We start from the raw sequence: 17,958 nt of genomic DNA, 5'->3' as shown, positions 1-17,958 counted from the left end.
GGGTCAACAGTGTTTGAGGGTAGAAACTGTACTGAATGCAAGTACACCGTTGCACCCTGCCTGTCAGTCTTTGAGGAGACGGTTTCATTGAAGGTTTTCTGTAATAGTGGATGTCCTTTACTTGGGTAACTAACAAGTTCAGTTTCCCTCCAGAGCTGAAAGATGAGATCCATTAGTCAGCAGCTGCTTGCAAAATCGTTTAAAATTCTCATAATCCAATTACGACGCCATCAAAAACACAAGTTCAATTACACATGAAGACATCAATTGTTAGTTTTATCAGGCAAGTCAGTTGTTTACAGCCACTGCTCTGGGTCTTCCAGTTTACACACAGCTGGACCAGCTGTAGACTCTTCATCCCCTCCTACAAACTGATCATTAATCTTTAATGTTGACAGAGATTATCCAGAATGCTATCACATTGATTATTCATTACTTGACCACAAGCCGTGATTCAAAGGATGATGTTTTAAAAAATCTTCAAGCTCTGTCCTTGTTACGAGTAGCTTCCTGGCTTTGTCACGGTTATAGCAAGAGGATGTGGTGAGATGCGTTCTCACTCAGTGCAATTTTACAGCAGATTATACTGACCACACTGTGCACAACATGGCATACAGATGGTTCTTCCTGGGTAAGTACACTTCCTGATATTTATTTGACTACCAGTAAGACTTACTATAATCCACTGCCTATCTTGAAGAGTAGAAATTTTTCCTGTTTTCAACCATTACTTTAATAAGGCAAGTTTCACTGAGAGTCTTAATTCTTTATTTGCTTCTCTTCTATGTTAATATCTATATATGATAATTACCATATCAAAGTTGATTCACTATTTCACACATTAACAACTGCTCTGATTTGAAAATATATTGAATTTCTTTCAGATAGATAAGCATTTAAAGAAACTGCTACTTGTTTGTAAATTGGACCAGCTGAGTTATTGCTCAGACAGCACAGATATTTTGATATTCTAGATAGGGAGAAACAGTTTCCAGTGGTTGAGAGTCAGTAACTGGGCTACATAAGTTCAGGATAGTTGACAACAGAACTTGGGGGCAGTGACAGAGAGATTATTTGGTTGAATACAGCAAGTTATTAAGATCTGGATTTCAATAACTGAAATTCATTGCTGATACAAAGGGGACATTTAAGAAACTCATAGATAAGCATAAGCGTGTACGAAAATGGTTTGTGTAGGATGGAAGGGTTAAATTGATTGTGGAGTAAGATTATGTAGCACAACATTGTGGGACGAAGGGCTATACTATGCTGTTCTATGTTCGACATTCTAAGTTCTATGTTCTATGTTGAAAAAATGGTGGAAACGGATTCCAGAGGAATTTTAATACAAGGAGAAAACAAAAGCCGAAGGGAAAGAAAAGGGAGGGAGTTAATTGAGCAGCTTTTTCAGAATGGGGCTAAGGGCTGCTTCTATATCAGAAGGTTCTATGGTAAATATTTTATAGGTGTTGTGCTCCATTTCAGTACATCCACTGATATTCAGAAGGGCATTTCAGAGTAGATTAGATTAGATTAGATTCAACTTTATTGTCATTGTGCCGAGTACAGATACAAAGCCAATGAAATGCAGTTAGTATCTAACCAGAAATGCAAAGAGTAGTGTTATTTACAAAATAACTGTGAATAAAAAGTAAGTGCTACAGCACACAAATATAAAAGTACTGAGACAGTACAATACGGGTACCGACATAGATTACATCTGGTGACTTATAGTTTACTGAGACAACTAGCTACCAAAAACTAAACTTTTGGGTAACAACACAGGCCTTAGTGCATGTTCCTTAATCTCACATAAGGTTTGCAGATACAAGCTACACATTAGTGAGTGATATGGGTTCTGGTGATCTTAACCAGACAAGAATAATGATTTCCTATGAAGGCTCTACAGCCCCAAGAATCCCAGGCAGCTGAAGAGAGCTAGTACAAATACCTATGACAACTGTGAGCTGCCAAATATATCAACGAATCCATACATTAACACGAAAAACATCAAATTACTAGATATCCAAAAATCAATGTCCACTCTATCTCAGTCAGGTGAGCACAAAGCTGAACCAACTGGGTCACTCCAACTGGTTCGATGGCCTCCCAGGGCTAGATGAAATGCCTGTCCGTTATCCGGGATCATGGAGTACTCAATGGGAGGGACTTCTCAGCTCTGACCTCTCATTAATTGGGAGCCTCAGAAGAACTTGCGTACAAGATGATGGGTCTTCTCAGGCCGTGGTTCACCCATGACCCACACAAGCACGATCCATGGGTACAGATCAGCACTGTCGTGGACCAGTCCAACTCCAGCTTTGGAGAAGGCTGACAATATTCCACACAAGGCAGTCAATAAAACACTCACATCTCATGCATGAGTAACCTACAGCTCTAATGTTGTGGGGGGAGTCTCATCCCACAGTGTCAGTACCTTCTCAAGTGAAAGAGAGGGGAGAGAAGAGACAAAGAATTATTGGAATGGTAATGATCAACATGCTATGATTGTGTGGCACATTGTTCCCTCTCACTCTGAACTTGCTGGTCCTTCAGTATTTCTTATATAAAAACACCACTTAGTGGCTACAACAGGAACCGCAGGCTGAGCTGGTCTCGAAACAGACAGAAACAACATCGACATGTGCCATTAGATGGAACACGCTTCTGCCAAACTTTTAACCAAAGCTCCATTGCAGAATTGATTTGACCATAGGGCTCTCTGAAACATTCACCCACAACAGATAATTCCCCATATTTCTTTCCATCCAGGTCAATAGGCAAATGAGCCTACAAGGGCTAGTTTCCAACAATCATTTGGTCAAGTTCTGTTCTGTTTTCATGGTCCTAGATTTTGGTTGTCACATCAATAATGCAGGGAAAGGGGTTGATGCTGGGGTTTGGTTGCTCAGCTTCATTTGTTAATCATTCTGAGACACCGGTGTTGCGGTGGGTAGTGCAGATATCTTGCCACCTCATTATTCCAGAATACATGCTGCCCTGAGGTCCTGGGTGCAATTTCCACATTTTTCACTTTCCTACTGCATTCCCAATGACGTGCTGATCTCCAGGTGAACTTGCCAGTGTAGTTTACCCCAGGTGTAGATGGTGCTGGAAGAACTGGAGCGATGGACGTGTAAGAAAGAAAGTCACAGGGACAAGAGACAGGATGGGATTCATGCAATTACTCTGAGAGGTAACATACACTCGATGGGTCAAATGGCCTTCTATGCCATTAGAAAACTAACTCTTCATCACACTTTCTTAACTAACAAAGGCAAACGTGACACATAACTTGCCAGCATAACAAGATAAAAGATTAGTCTTATGTCACATGTGCATTCAAATATTTGCATCAACAACAACGCAGTCTGTAATGTGCTGGGGCAACACAGCCATGGAGGAAGTGTACAAACTTCTTACAGACAGTGGTTGGAATTGAACCCCAATCACTAGCTAGACTTTGAGCTGACCCTGACTGTCTACTCACTACCCTGGGCACTTCATTTTCCCTCATTTGTTGTTCCTAGTCACTATATTGGTCTCGTCCCTTAGTGTTAATTCTATGATCAACATGTCGCACTCCCAAAATACTGTATTTATTTACTCCCAGAACCACATGTTTATTTTTCATGTGCACTTTAAGACCGCCACTCCTCACTGTTGGATCCCCTCTTTGTGTCTTTGTAAATGAGACATTACAAACAGTAACACGAGGAATAATGCAGCTCCAGATCCAGCTCGACTGAGGTCCTGACCCTCTCCAGACCAGGACCGCACTTACTACCACTGGGTCCTACTGCTCATCTTATTTCCCCACTACCCTCTTTCCTCCCCACAACTCCCAACCCTCCCTCTACCCTTCATCGCCCCTCCAATCCTCTGATCCCTCATCCTCCCCTAACCCCGCTCTCCCTGAACATCCCAAACCCATCTCCCTCCTGAGACCTCCCACTCTTTACCCTCCTCTGACCCCAGCCCCAACCGTTGCCGTGTCTTCACCATCCCTTCTGACCTTCCCCTCTCTGAGGCAGAAAGTTCTGTCCTTAGCAAGGGCCTCACTTTTGTCCCCCTCTGTCCACACCTCAGTGAGTTCAGTGCCCGCCATGACGCTGAACTCTTCTTCCGTCACCCACATCTCCAAGCCTACTTCTTTGGCAAGGATTCCCCTCCCCCTACTGATGACCCCTTCTCCCATCTTCAACCCTCCTCCTCCTCCTGGACACCCCGCCCGGGCCTTCTACCTGCACTCAATCTCTTCATCTCCAACTGTCGCCGAGACATCAATCGTCTCAACTTCACCACTCCTCTCTCCTGTTCCATCCTCACTCCCTCTGAACGCACTGCCCTCCACTCTCTCCGCACCAATCCCAATCTCACCATCAAACCCGCAGACAAACGTGGTGCCATAGTAGTCTGGCGGATGGACCTCTACCTCACTGAGGCCAAATGGTAGGTCTCTGACACCTCCTCTTACTTACCCCTGGAACAGGATCCCACCAAAAAACATCAAACCATTGTCTCCCATACTATCACCACCCTTATCAACTCCGGAGACCTTCCATCCTCAGCCACTAAACTCATAATTCCCACAGTTTTACCTCCTCCCCAAGATCCACAAGCTTGACTGTCCCGGTGGATCCATAGTTTCTGCCTGCTCCTGCCCCACCGAACTTGTAACTGCCTACCTGGACTCCATTTTGTCACCTATAGTTCAGTCCGTCCCCACCTACATCTGGGATACATCCCATGCCCTCCACCTCTTCAATAATTTCCAGTTCCCCAGTCCCCACTGCTTCATTTTCACTATGGATGTCCAATCCTTATACATTTCCATTCCCCATCAAGACGGCCTCAAAGCCCTCCGCTACGTTCTGGACAATAGACCTCACCAGTTCCCCACCACCACCCCTCCTCCGGTTTGCGGAACTGGTACTCACACTTAATAACTTCTCTTTTGGCTCTTCCCACTTTCTTCAGACCAAGGGTGTAGCTATGGGCACTCACATGGGCCCCAGCTATGCCTGCCTCTTCGTTTGTTATGTGGAACAGTCTGTGCTCCAAACCTATATTGGTACTGCTCCCCAACTTTTCCTTCGCTACATTGGTGCTGCTTCCTGCACCCATGCTGAGCTCGTCAAATTCATCAACTTTACTTTAAATTCCACCCAGCCCTCAAATTCACTTGGTCTATCTCGGACACTTCTCTCCCCTTTCTCGATCTCTTGGTCTCCATCTCTGGAGTCAGACTGTCCACTGACATCTTCTACAAGCCCACTGACTCTCATAACTACCTCAACTATACCTCTTCCCACCCTGCAACATGCAAAAATGCCATTCCCTATTCCCCGTTCCTCCGTCTCCACCGCATCTGCTCTGAGGATGAGGCTTTCCGTTCCAGCTCATCTCAAATGTCCTCTTTCTTTAAGGATCGTGGTTTCCCTTCTGTCGTCATCAATGATGGCCTCACCCACATCTCCTCCATTTCCCACACTTCAGCCCTCACCCCAGCTTCCCATCACCACAACAGGGACAGATTCCCCTTATCCTCACCTACCACCCCACCAGCCTCCGGATCCAGCACAATATCCTCCGCAACTTCCTCCACCTTCAACAGGACCCCACCACTAAGCACATCTTTCCCTCTCCACCCCTCTCCACTTTCCGCAGGAATCGTTCCCTCTGCGACTCCCTGGTCCACACGTCCCTCCCCATGGATCTCCCACCCGGCACTTATCCCTGTAAGCGTAAGTGCTACACCTGTCCCTACACCTCCTCACTTGCCACCATTCAGGGCCCCAAACAGTCCTTCCAGGTGAGGCAACACTTCACTTGTGAGTCTATTGGGGTCATTTATTGCATCCGGTGCTCCCAGTGCAGCCTCCTGTACATCGGTGAGACCCGACGCAGATTGGGGGACCGCTTCGTCGAGCACCTCCGCTCCGTCCGCCACAACAGACAGGATCTCCCAGTAGCCACCCACTTCAACTCTGCTTCACATTCCCATTCGGATATGTCCATACATGGCCTCCTCTACTGCCATGATGAGGTTAAACTCAGGTTGGAGGAGCAACACCTCATATACCAACTGGATAGTCTCCAGCCCCTTGGTATGAACATTGATTTCTCCAACTTCCAGTAATTCCCTCCCCCTCCCTTCCCCCATCCCTATTTCACTCTGCCCCCTCCCCAAGCTGCCTATCACCTCCCTCATGGTTCCGCCTCCTTCTACTACCCATTGTGTTTTCCCCTATTCCTTCTTCACCTTTCCTGCCTATCACCTCCCTGTTTCCCCTCCCCTGCCTCTTTATTTTTCCCCTTACTGGTTTTTCACCTGGAACCTACCAGCCTTCTCCTTCCCACCCTCCCCCCACCTTCTTTATAGGGCCTCTGCCCCTTCCCCCTTCAGTCCTGACGAAGGGTTCCAGCCCAAAACATTGACTGATCATTTCCACGGATGCTGCCTGACCTGCTGAGTTCCTCCAGTGTGTTGTGAGTGTTGCTTTGACCCCAGCATTTGCAGCGTATTTTTTGTAGTAACATGAGGAAATCTGCAGATGTTGGAATTTCAAGCAACACACACAAAAAATGCTGGTGAATGCAGCAGGCCAGGCAGCATCTCTAGAAAGAGATACAGTCGACGTTTCGGGCTGAGACCCTTCGTCAAGACTAACTGAAAGGAGAGCTGGTAAGAGATTTGAAATTTGGATCTCCCCCTCCCACTCCCACTTTCAAATCTCTTACTAGCTCTTCTTTCAGTTAGTCCTGACGAAGGGTCGTGGCCCGAAATGTCGACTGTACCTCTTCCTAGAGATGTTGCCTGGCCTGCTGTGTTCACCAGCATTTTTGAGTGTGTTGATTACAAACAGTAATAAAGTCACTATCCATAAATGCTTCTCTTTTGTCATTACAGATTTGTACAATTCCTGTTAAATGTACATGTCATCGAAAGGGAACTAAATTCTTTTGTAAACATCCCTGAAGCTTTATGGATAAAACATTATGAGCAGCTAAAACTAGATGGCCTCATATCTCCAGTCACCCGGGTAAAATCCTGACCTTGGTGGTGTTTGCACATTCTCCCCATGACTACATAGGTTTCCCCTAGGACTCTCCAGTTTCTGTCTCTATTTCAATGTAAATTACCCCAGTGTATAGATGGAAGGTAGAATCTTGGGTCTTTTAATGTGTATGTGGGGGGGGAATAAAACTGGATTAATGTAGGATTGATATAAAGGTAGTTCATGGTCAGTGCTGGCTCAAAGGACTGAAGGGCCTGTTTCTGTGCTGTATGAGTATGTGACTTTAAACTCCATACAGACAATGCCCAAGATTATGATGGTACCCAGGATCTGTGGTGGAGACCAAGTCCATGGGTATATTTAAGGCAGAAGTTGATCGCTTCTTGATCAGTCAGGGATTCAAATGATGGCAAGAAAGCAAATGTATGGGGTTGAGTGGGATCCGGGATCAGCCATGATGGAATGGCAGAACAGGCTCGATGGGATGAATGGCCTAATTCTGCTCCTATGTCTTAAGGTCTCAATGTCTATTCAGTTGTAAGTTAGAGAAAGAGAGTGGCTATATTCAAAATCAGAATCAGAATCAGGTTTATTATCATAAAATATGATGTGAAATTTGTTGTTTGCAGCAGCAAAGACATAAAAATGTATAAATTACAAAATAAATTAGTAATGCAAAAGAAGTCAAATTCATGGACCATTCTGAAATCTGATGGCGGGGGTAAAATGTTGTAGCTAAGTCATTTAGTGTGAGTCTTCAGGCTCTGGTCCCTCCTCCTCGATGGTAGTCATGAGGAGTCTGAAGTCTCAGATAAGAAGGGTCCTTAGTGCTAGACAGCACCTCGAAGATGTCCTCGGTGGTGAGGAGGGTTGTGCCCAGCTAGACCGCTCTTGTAAATAACTAACACACAATTAAGAGATTAAGTAGGCTTCCATGATGCTGACTGGTACGATGGTACTAGAATTATACTCTGGATATAATTGAAGTTTTGGGATATTGACTTTGATTGGACACCTTAAGAGGTCAAATGCACAACAGTAATTTACACAGTTCATAATTGATCAAAATCTCCAATCTATATTAAAGTTCGAGATTCATTTATTATCAAAGAATGTACAAATTATATAACCTCGTATTTGCTCATGGGTAGCCACAAAGCAAGAAACGCAAAAGAATACATTTAAAGAAAAAAAAATTAAAAAACACAAATCATGCAAACAATTGAAGCGAACAACAGCATTTCAAACCAACATTGAATCCTCAGATCCAAACCCCAGAGCAGTCCAGAGTAGACCCAAAGCCTCACTTATCAGTTCATCATATTAGCAGGCAAGAAGCACAGCAGCCAGGGCAGACTTCATAACCTCAGTGCCATGGAGATGACCATTACGGAGAACTAGCGAAATCGGCTCTTGTCCCGACCGACACCCTGTCTTTTCAGTCTATCTGGGCCAGCGTTTAAATTGACCCAACGATGAAACAGCGAAAGGAGAGAGGAGTGAAGATTGCAGAGAGCGAGTGAAATCAGCTCTCGCCTCCAATCTGGGCCGGCATTTAAATAGCCTAAACAGGGCCTACTGTACCTCACACTAGGACCCAGGCACTGCTCCTGCAAAAGGCTCTGGGCCTGGACCACACTGCCCAGTGACTCACTCTGGGCCCAGATTTAGTTACCCAGCCGGAACCCACTCTCATGCTCTTCAGACAGCTCAGCACCCAAAGCTAGTTGAACCTCATACCCAGGCAAGTTGAATGAGCATCAAAACTTCTTTGCTGGGGCTGAGACTTCTCTTTTTGACACTCAGAGCAATCCAACCTCGCTCCCGGGCTGGCTGTATGGGCGTCAGAACTCCAGCTGCAACTATTCTTCAACACACCATCTCTGATCATCCCCTGACTCACCTCACTGCCACTCACCCCTTCACTGTTTGTGGTAATAACTTAATACAATTTCCCACAGAAGAAGTACGTTTAGTGATGTTTTTAGTCAGAAATCCTATCCTTATGATTGCCACTTTCAGTAGCGCCATCTCAACCGTCATCTTAATATGATAATCATTAAAATGATTGATGTCTCTTGTTAAGGAACTTTAAACAACTACATAATGAAAAATTACATCCAGCTTGAAGGAGCTTCAGTTGAAGGAGCAGAAAAGTTTTCCTGGGCTCAGTCATTCTTGGCAGCTGGGCAAGAATATTGCCATGTTAAGTTTGTTGCAATAGTGATTATGCTTCAAAAACATTTTCTAGATTGTGAAAATTCTCAGAAGACTTGCTCTTCACAATTGTTTCCCTATCATCCTCATTGTTCCCCATTGTCCATTTATTGCAGTGGGGTACAACTGAGGTTTTATAAGGCATTGTTCAGACCACATTTGGAGTATTCTGAGCAATTTTGGACTCCTTAACTAAAAGAAGATGTGTCAGCGTTGGAGAGGGTCCAGAGAAGATGCACAAGAATGGCCCCAGGAATGGAAGGATTAACATATGAGGAACGTTTGATGGCTCTGGACCTGTATTTCCTGGAGTTTAGAAGAATGAGGGGTTCTCATTGAAATCTATCAAATACTGAAAGGGCTGTGGGTAAACCTAGGTAATTTCTAAAGGGAGGACATGTTCGGCACTGCATTGTGTTGTAGGTTTTCTATGTTTCTGTGAAAAGCCTGGATAGAGTGGATGTGGAAAGGATGTTTCCTAGAACCTGAGGGCACAAACTCAGAATAGAGGAATGTCCATTTAGAACAGAGATGAGGAGGAATTTCTTTAGCCAATGGGCGATGAATCCGTGGAATTTATTGCCACAGATGACTGTGGAGGACAAGCCATTGGGTATATATAAAGCAGAGGCTGCTTAGAAAGGGCATCAATGGTTATGGTGAGAAGGCAGGAGAATGGGTTGACAGGGAACATACATGAGCCACGATGGAATGGTGGAGCAGTCTCAATGTCCAAATAGCTTAATTCTGCTCCTATGTCTTATAGTCTCATGATTCCCACATGCCAACACAAACATCTAAGCAAGTACTGCTTTCCCCACCCACTGCCCAGACAAAGACTTCCTGCAGGGAGTACGTATGAGAATCAGACTGGGCTGGGCTGTATAGAGTCTGTATATTTGACCAATGGAGTTAGCTGTATCTGTGTTCGGACCACTGTCCTGAATGTACTGAAAGGCTGCAGACAAGGAAACTGCTGTGGTCTCTGAACAGGTTACAGTGTGATGCCAGTCAGGAGGGTCAACCAACTTATGTGAGAGGACCTGTAATTATATATTATTCCAGCCCAAAGTATCACCATCTGTTAGTGTAGGCACTATTATTAATATGAGAAATGCTTCAGTCAATTTACACATGTCAAGATGGAAGAAACAGCAACAAACTAAACAAGGGTTAAACACTGGCCAGGACATGACTGAGAACCTCTAATGAAAGTGATGCAATGGGAATTCTTACGCCCAATTCAGAGGCAGATCTGCACTGTAGAAAAATCCCTCAGCTGGATTATGTGCACAGAGTTAAAAATAAATTCATGAAGACACAATAGACTGCAGAAGCTGGAATCTGGAGCAATAAACAATCTGCTGGAAGAACTCTGCAGGTACAGCAACAACTATTGGAAGACAGGAATTGTCACCATTTCAGGTCGAAACCCCACAGATGCTGTTCAAACTTCTGTGTTCCTTCTGTAGATTGTTTGTGCTACAATTTTTTGAAGTCCTGACTTGTAAGCAAATAACTGAATTGCAAAATTGTCAACTAAATTGTAAAGAAATCAAACACTGTTGAGACTGGCTCCGTTCCGAGCTGAAGCCTTAATAAATGAAACATAATATGTCGGGGTCTGAAGTTCTTCCTGTTTATGTTGGCCTGGCTCCTGGAGTCCACGGGGAGTTACTGATCAAAGTCTTCCAGTAACGCACTCAAGTTTATTTCCACTCCCTGTCTTCTGTGGATTTTAATTTCCACAAAATTACTCCCAATCTATAGCTAATGATCTGGGAATTAAATCAAAAACCTGAAGATACTAAACAACCATGAAAAATACTAACAGTAAGAGCAGAATGGAACTTGCTGAAAAAAATAGCAATGCAGGTGGTTAGTGGCACTTAACATAGAACATAGGTGAGTACAACGCAGGACAGGCCATTCAACCTACAATATTGTGCCTAATCAGCTAAAAAGCAAATCAAAAACACCCTAACACTAATTCCTCCTACTTATACCATATCCCTATCCCCCATCTTCCTTATTTCCATTAGCCTATGCAAATGTCCCTTAAAAGCCTCCAATGTATTTGCCTCTACCACCATACCAGGCAGTGCATTCAAGGCATCCATGACACTCTGCGTAAAAAACTTACCACTCACATCCCCCTTGAACCTACGACCCTCTCACCTTCAATGCATGCCCTCTGGTATTAGACATATCAACCCTGGGAAACATACCCTCTATCAACTCTATCAATGCCTCTCATAATCTTGTAAACCTCCATCAGATCTCCCCCTCAGCCTCAGAAGCTCCAGAGAAAGCAACCCAAGTTTATCCAGCCTCTCGTGATAGCACATGCCCTCTAAACCAGGCAGCATCCTGATAAAGCTCTCCTGCACCCTCTCCAAAGCCACAATGCCTTTCCTATAGCTGGGTGACCAGAACTGCACACGATATTCCAGACGTGGCCTAACCAGAGATTTATGACGTTGCAATATAAATTTTGAACTCAGTGCCGGGCCTAATAAAAGTAAGCATTCAATAAGCCTTCTTAACCATCTTATCAACCTTGACTTTAACAGTGTTCTTTCTCCTTACCGAGGAGCAGCACTTCACATTTATCTGGGTTAAACCCCATCTGCCATTTCTCAGCCCATATCTGCAACTGCTGGTCTTCTGCACTATCCGCAACTCCACCAATCTTGGTATCATCCTCAAATTTACTGACCAACCCATCTACATTTTCATCCAGGTCATTTATATTCGTTACAAACAACAGAGATCCCAGCACAGATCCCTGTGGAACACCACTAATTACAGACCTTCAGCTCAAATAAGAGACTTTGTCAACACCTTACTAAAATCCATACAGACAACATCCACTGCCCTACCCACATTAATCACTCTCATCACCTTGTTAAAAAATTCAATCAAGTTGTTGAGGCATGACCTGCCATGCACAAAGCCATGCTGGCTCTCCCTAATTAGGACATGGGTTTCCAAATGCTCATATAGCCTCTCCCTAAGAATTTTCTCCAGCAATTTCCCTACTCACCAGTCTATAGTTCCTTTGATCCCTTCTTAATTGGAGGTACAACTTCAGCTACTCGCCAGTACTCTGGAACCTCGCCTTTGGCTAGATAGGACACGAAGATACAGGTCAGGGGCCTAGCAATCTCGTCTCTTGTCTCCTTCAAAAACTTGGAGTAAATCCCATCAGGACCTGGGATTTAATCCACTATCCACCTAAAGGAGTGAATTCATCAAGGAGCCCAACAAATGGTCTACCCAGGGAGCTGATCTAAATTTTTGTGATAATAAACCTGATTCTGATTCTCTTTCTCTAATTTTGACAACTATTTAGACATTAAGACCATAAGACATAGGAGCAGAATTAGGCCATTCAGCCCATCGAGCGTGCTCTGCCATTCCATCATGGCAGATCCTGGATCCCACTCAACCCAATACATTTGCTTTCTAGCCATATCATTTGATGCCCTGACCGATCAGGAAATGATCAATTTCCGCTTTAAATATACCCACGGACTTGGCCTCCACTGCAGTCCCTGCAGAGCATTCCACAGATTTTCTACTCTCTGGCTAAAAAAAATTCATCCTTCCTATGTTCTAAAAGGTCACCCCTCTCAATTTTAAGGTTGTGCCCTCTAGTTCTGGATATTCCCACCACAGGAAACAGGTTCTCCACTTCTTCGTCCCAAAGGAAATCCACAATCTCAAAGATTTTCAGCAAAAACTTGCTCTATTCTTCCATAAATTGTTCCTTGGGATTTATTTAATTAACATAATACAATTGACATGGCCTTGGATTAGCTTCTTCTCCAAGGGAGAGAGTTCTTTAGAAAAAAACTCAATTTTTCTCAAATCTGCAATTTCAAGTTTTGTCACTTCTCTGTTTTATTCCACATTTTGCTTTCATCTTTAGAAAACGTAGATTTTCAAAGTATTTCAGTGTTTAGCAGGATTCCATTGGGTAGAAACAGGGTAACTATTTCCTCTGCTGGGAAACTAGCTAGATTACAGCACATTCACTTCAAATTAGAGTTAGGCTGCATTGGATTAGAATGAGTTTCTAAAGTCCTGAAGAGCAGTGAAAAGCTGGAAATGTTCTGAAAATGGTAGAGATCAGCAGAACAACGTGAACTGTCAAGTTTCTGATGGGAGGATGCTTGTTGAGTGAAGATGTCAAAGGGGATGGAGCAAATTCCTATGGTGCAGATTCAACCCTGATATAACCGAGTAGCGCATTAGGCTAAAGGGACTGAATGGCCTGCTCCTCTTGTTTCCTGTGTTAAGTTTCACGCCCAACAGAGTTGGTGTAAAGTGGTAAAAGCTAAAAGAGCAATGAATAACAAACAAGGAAACTTAAATGACAACATCAGAAAGGAAGCAGAGCCAAAAAGAAAACAGACAATACAATGGCTGGTATATTCCTGTAGTATGTTATCAGGAGCATCAATGAATCAGTGAGGCCTTCCTGTGGTAATGAACTGATGAACAGACAGGAACAAGTCTTGTTTCCCATGGGAATCTGTGAAATATGAAGAGCTAAGAAGACTGCCTCAAGACAGTCAAGTGAAGGAATCACTCTGTAACTTCAGGCATGGAAAACCTGTTATTTCTTCTCAATCTTAACTCAGAGGGCACTTAAACATATTGTAGAGTTTTATCAAAAATAACTTATTTATAAAAAACACAGGAATACAATTCGGACCGGAGTAACCGGCTGAAACCAGTTTAGCTCTAAATTATTAGATGTGCTTAGATGGATTCAGTCCCCAGCTGCCACAGAGATTCTGTGTACACAAATTCTGTGTACAGATCAATGGTCCGGAACTCGAGCTGCTGACCCAGTAACTTAATCACACCACGGTGGTTCTTACTTGTAATAATACCGAGAAATAAGGAAGTGATTTCTACATTATCTTTCACACAATGAGTAATATCTAATAAGATCCCAGTGAAGAACTCATGATTGTTTACAACAATTTATACTTAGACAACTCCTTTGATCACAAGATACTTTATACAACTGTAATCAATGGTCAAGTATGGTTAACCATTGAACCACAAAAAGAGAAAGTTTGAACAAGTTTTAAAGAACATGTTGAAAAATGAAAGAGAGAAAGAGAGTCAGAGGATTCCAGAATGGAAGCTCCAAATAACCTGAAGTTACAAATAATGGAGTTGTTTAAACTGGCAATAATCATTGAATATAGCCAAATTTAACAGGGAGACTGTGATTATCTAATGAAGTTCCCACAGTTTCATTTAGAACAGAGAACAGCACAGCATACGAACAGGACTTACAGCTCACCATGTTTGGCAAATTAGTTAAATTAGTAATCATATGCCCAACTAAAGTAAAGTCTTCTGCCTACACAAAGTCCATATCACTCTATTCCCTGCACATTCAGTACTGTCTGAGAGCCTTGTCTAATAAAGGCAAGCATGCCTCTTTACCAACCTATCCATTTCTGTAACCACTTTTAGGGAGTTATAGACTTGGATGACAATATCCATCTGCTTACAGACCTTGTTAAGGCCATAAGATCATAAGATATAGGAGCAGAAATAGGCCATTACGCTCATCTCAGATCTGCTCTGCCATTTCATCATGGCTGATCCACTTTTCCTTAGCCCCAGTCTCCTGCCTTGCCTCCACATCCCTTCATGCCATGACAAGAGAAGAAGCTATCAACCTCTGTCTTAAATAACTCTGTACATAAAGACTTGGCCTCCACAGCTGCCTCTGCCTGTGACAACAAATTCCACAGATTCATCACTCTCTGATTAAAGCAATTCCTCTTCATTTCCATTCTAAAAGGATGCTCCTCTATTCTGAGGCTGTGTCCTCTGGTCTTAAACACTCCCACCATAGGAAACATCCTCTCCACATCCACTCTATCAAGGCCTTTCACCATACAACAGGTTTCAATTAGTTCACCCACTATTCTTCTGAACTCCAGTGAAAACAGGCCCAGAACCATCAAACGTTCTTCATATGACAGACAGGCCATTCAATCCTGGAATCATTTTCATGAACCTTCTTTGAACCCTCTTCAGTTTCAGCAAATCCTTTCTATGATAAGAGGCCCAAAACTGTTCACAACATTCCAAGTGAGGCCTCACCATTGCTTTATAAAGACTCTACATTACATGCTTGCTGTTATATTCTAGTTCTCTTGAAATGAATGCTAACATCTCATTTGCCTTCCTCACCACAGACTCAACCTACAAATTAACCTTCAGGGAATTCTGCACAGGGACTCCCAAGTCCCTTTGCACCTCAGATTTTTGTACTTTCTCTCCAGTTGCAAAATAGTCAACCCTTTCATTTCTTCTATCAAAGTGCATGACCCTGCACTGTATTCCATCCGCCATTTCTTTGTCCATTCTCCTAATCTGTCTAAGTCCTTCTGTAGCCTCTCTACTTACTCAAAACTACCCGCCCCTCCACCTATCATCACATTGTCTGCAAACTTTGCAACAAAGCCATCAATTCCATCATCCAAATTATTAACATATAATATGAAAAGGATTGGTACCAACACAGAACCCCGTGGAACACCACTAGTCACTGGGAGCTTACCAGAAAAGGCTCACTTTATTCCCACTCTTTGTCTCCTGCCAATCAGCTGCTGCTTTATCCATGCTAGAATCTTTCCTGGAATAGCATGGGCTCATAACTTGTTAAAGCTGCCTCACGTTTGGCACCTGGCTAAAGGCTTTCTGAAAATCCAAGCACCACAACACCATGTGATTCTCTTTTGACTATCCTGCTTGTTATTTCTTCAAAGAATTCCATCAGGTTTGTTTGGCAAAATTTTACCTCCAGGAAATCATGCTGATGACAGCCTATTTTATCATGTACCTTCAAGTACCCGAAAAACCACATCCTTAAAGATCAATTTCCAACATCTTCCCAACCACTGAGGTCAGACTAACTGGCCTAAATTTCCCTTTCTTCTGCTTTGCTCCCTTGTTGAAGAGTGGAGTGACATTTCAAATTTTCCAGTCTTCCTGAACCATTCCAGAATTTAGTGATTCTTGAGAAATCATTACCAACGCTTCCACAATCTCTTCAACCTCTTTCAGAACCCTGGGGTTACACCATCTGGTCCAGGTGATTTATCTACCTTCAGACCTTTCAGTTTCCCAAGAACCTTCTCCCTAGTAATGGTAACTTCACACTCTTCATGACCCCTGACACCTGGAACTTCCACCATACTGTAGTGTCTTCCACGGTATCCAAAATACTTATTCAGATCATCCACCATTTCCTTAACCCCATTGCTAACCCTCCAGCGTCATTTTCCAGCAGTCCAATATTCACTCTCGCCTCTCTTTTACACTTTAAGTATCTGAAGAAATTGTTGGTATCCTCTTGAATATTATTGGCTAGCTTACTTAGGTATTCCATCTTTATCTTCTTAATGACTTCTTTAGTTGCCTTATGTTGATATTTAAAGCCTTCCAAATCCTCTAACTCCCCATTAGTTTTTGTATTATTTTTGCTCTTTGTCTTTTATGTTGGCTTTGACTTCCCTTGTTAGTCATGGTTGTGTCAGCTTGCCTTTAGAATACCTCTTCCTCTTTGGACTGTGTATATCCTGTACCTTCCGAATTGCTTCCATAATATTCCAGCTATTGCTGTTCTATCATCATCCCTGTTAATGTTTTTTTTCCAATCAATTCAGGCCAACTCCTGTCTCATGCCTCTGTAATTCCCTTTACTCCACTGTAATGGTGGTTACTTCTAACTTTAGCTTCTTCTTCTCAAATTTCAGGGTGAATTCAATCATATTATAATCACCCTAAAGATTCCTTTACCTTAAGCTCTCTAATCAATTCAGGTTCATTGCACAACATCCAATCTAGATTGGTTGATCCCTGAGTGGCCTCAACCACAAACATCTTGTAGGCTTTCTGGAAGTTCCTCCTCTTAGAATCTAGTACCAACCTGATTTCCCCAATCTACCTGCATATAGAAAGACCCCATGACTACTGTAACAATGCCCTTTTGGTGTGCATTTTCTATCTCATGATGTAATTTGTAGACTACATCCTTACTATTTTCTGGAGATCTATTGATATTTAGAAACCATAGAAAAAACTACAGCACAGAAACAGGCCTTTTGGCCCTTCTTGGCTGTGCCGAACCATTTTCTGCCTAGTTCCACTGACCTGCACATGGACCATATCCCTCCATACACCTCCCATCCATGTATCTGTCCAATTTATTCTTAAATGTTAAAAAAGAACCCGCATTTACCACCTCATCTGGCAGCTCATTCCATACTCCCACCACTCTCTGTGTGAAGAAGCCCCCCATAATGTTCCCTTTAAACTTTTTCTCCCTCACCACTAACCCATGTCCTCTGTTTTTTTTTCTCCCCTTGCCTCAGTGGAAAAAGCCTGCTTGCATTCACTCTATCTATACCCATCATAATTTTATATACCTCTATCAAATCTCCCCTCATTCTTCCACTCTTCAGGGAATAAAGTCCTAACCTATTCAACCTTTCTCTGTAACTGGGTCTTTTTACCTTTTTACCTTGGCAGTTTCTCAGCTTTATCCACAATTATTCAACATCATCCAGCCCTAAGTCACCTCTTTCTAGTGATTTAATTTCATTTTTTACCAACAGAGCCACACCAACCCCCATCCCACCACCTTCCTTCCTGTCCTTTCGATACAATGTGTAGC

General features: G+C 43.1%; 1 protein-coding gene across 2 annotated transcripts in view; it reads left to right on the top strand.

The window, feature by feature from the left end:
* The first annotated feature begins 554 nt into the window (after positions 1 to 554).
* The window catches only part of LOC134339242 (adhesion G protein-coupled receptor E5-like), a 137,640-nt gene continuing 120,236 nt past the window's right edge, over positions 555 to 17,958 (top strand). For both annotated transcript variants that reach the window (XM_063035585.1, XM_063035584.1), the window contains exon 1: positions 555 to 631. In XM_063035585.1, coding sequence (XP_062891655.1) covers positions 607 to 631 — 25 coding nt within the window. In that variant the 5' untranslated portion in view covers positions 555 to 606. The remainder of the gene's footprint in view (positions 632 to 17,958) is intronic.

The sequence above is a fragment of the Mobula hypostoma genome, chromosome 29 (genome assembly GCF_963921235.1).
Source record: "Mobula hypostoma chromosome 29, sMobHyp1.1, whole genome shotgun sequence".
Classification (NCBI taxonomy): domain Eukaryota; kingdom Metazoa; phylum Chordata; class Chondrichthyes; order Myliobatiformes; family Myliobatidae; genus Mobula; species Mobula hypostoma.
The sequence above is the reverse complement of the archived record's forward strand: the minus strand, read 5'-3'. Positions and strand labels throughout refer to the sequence as shown.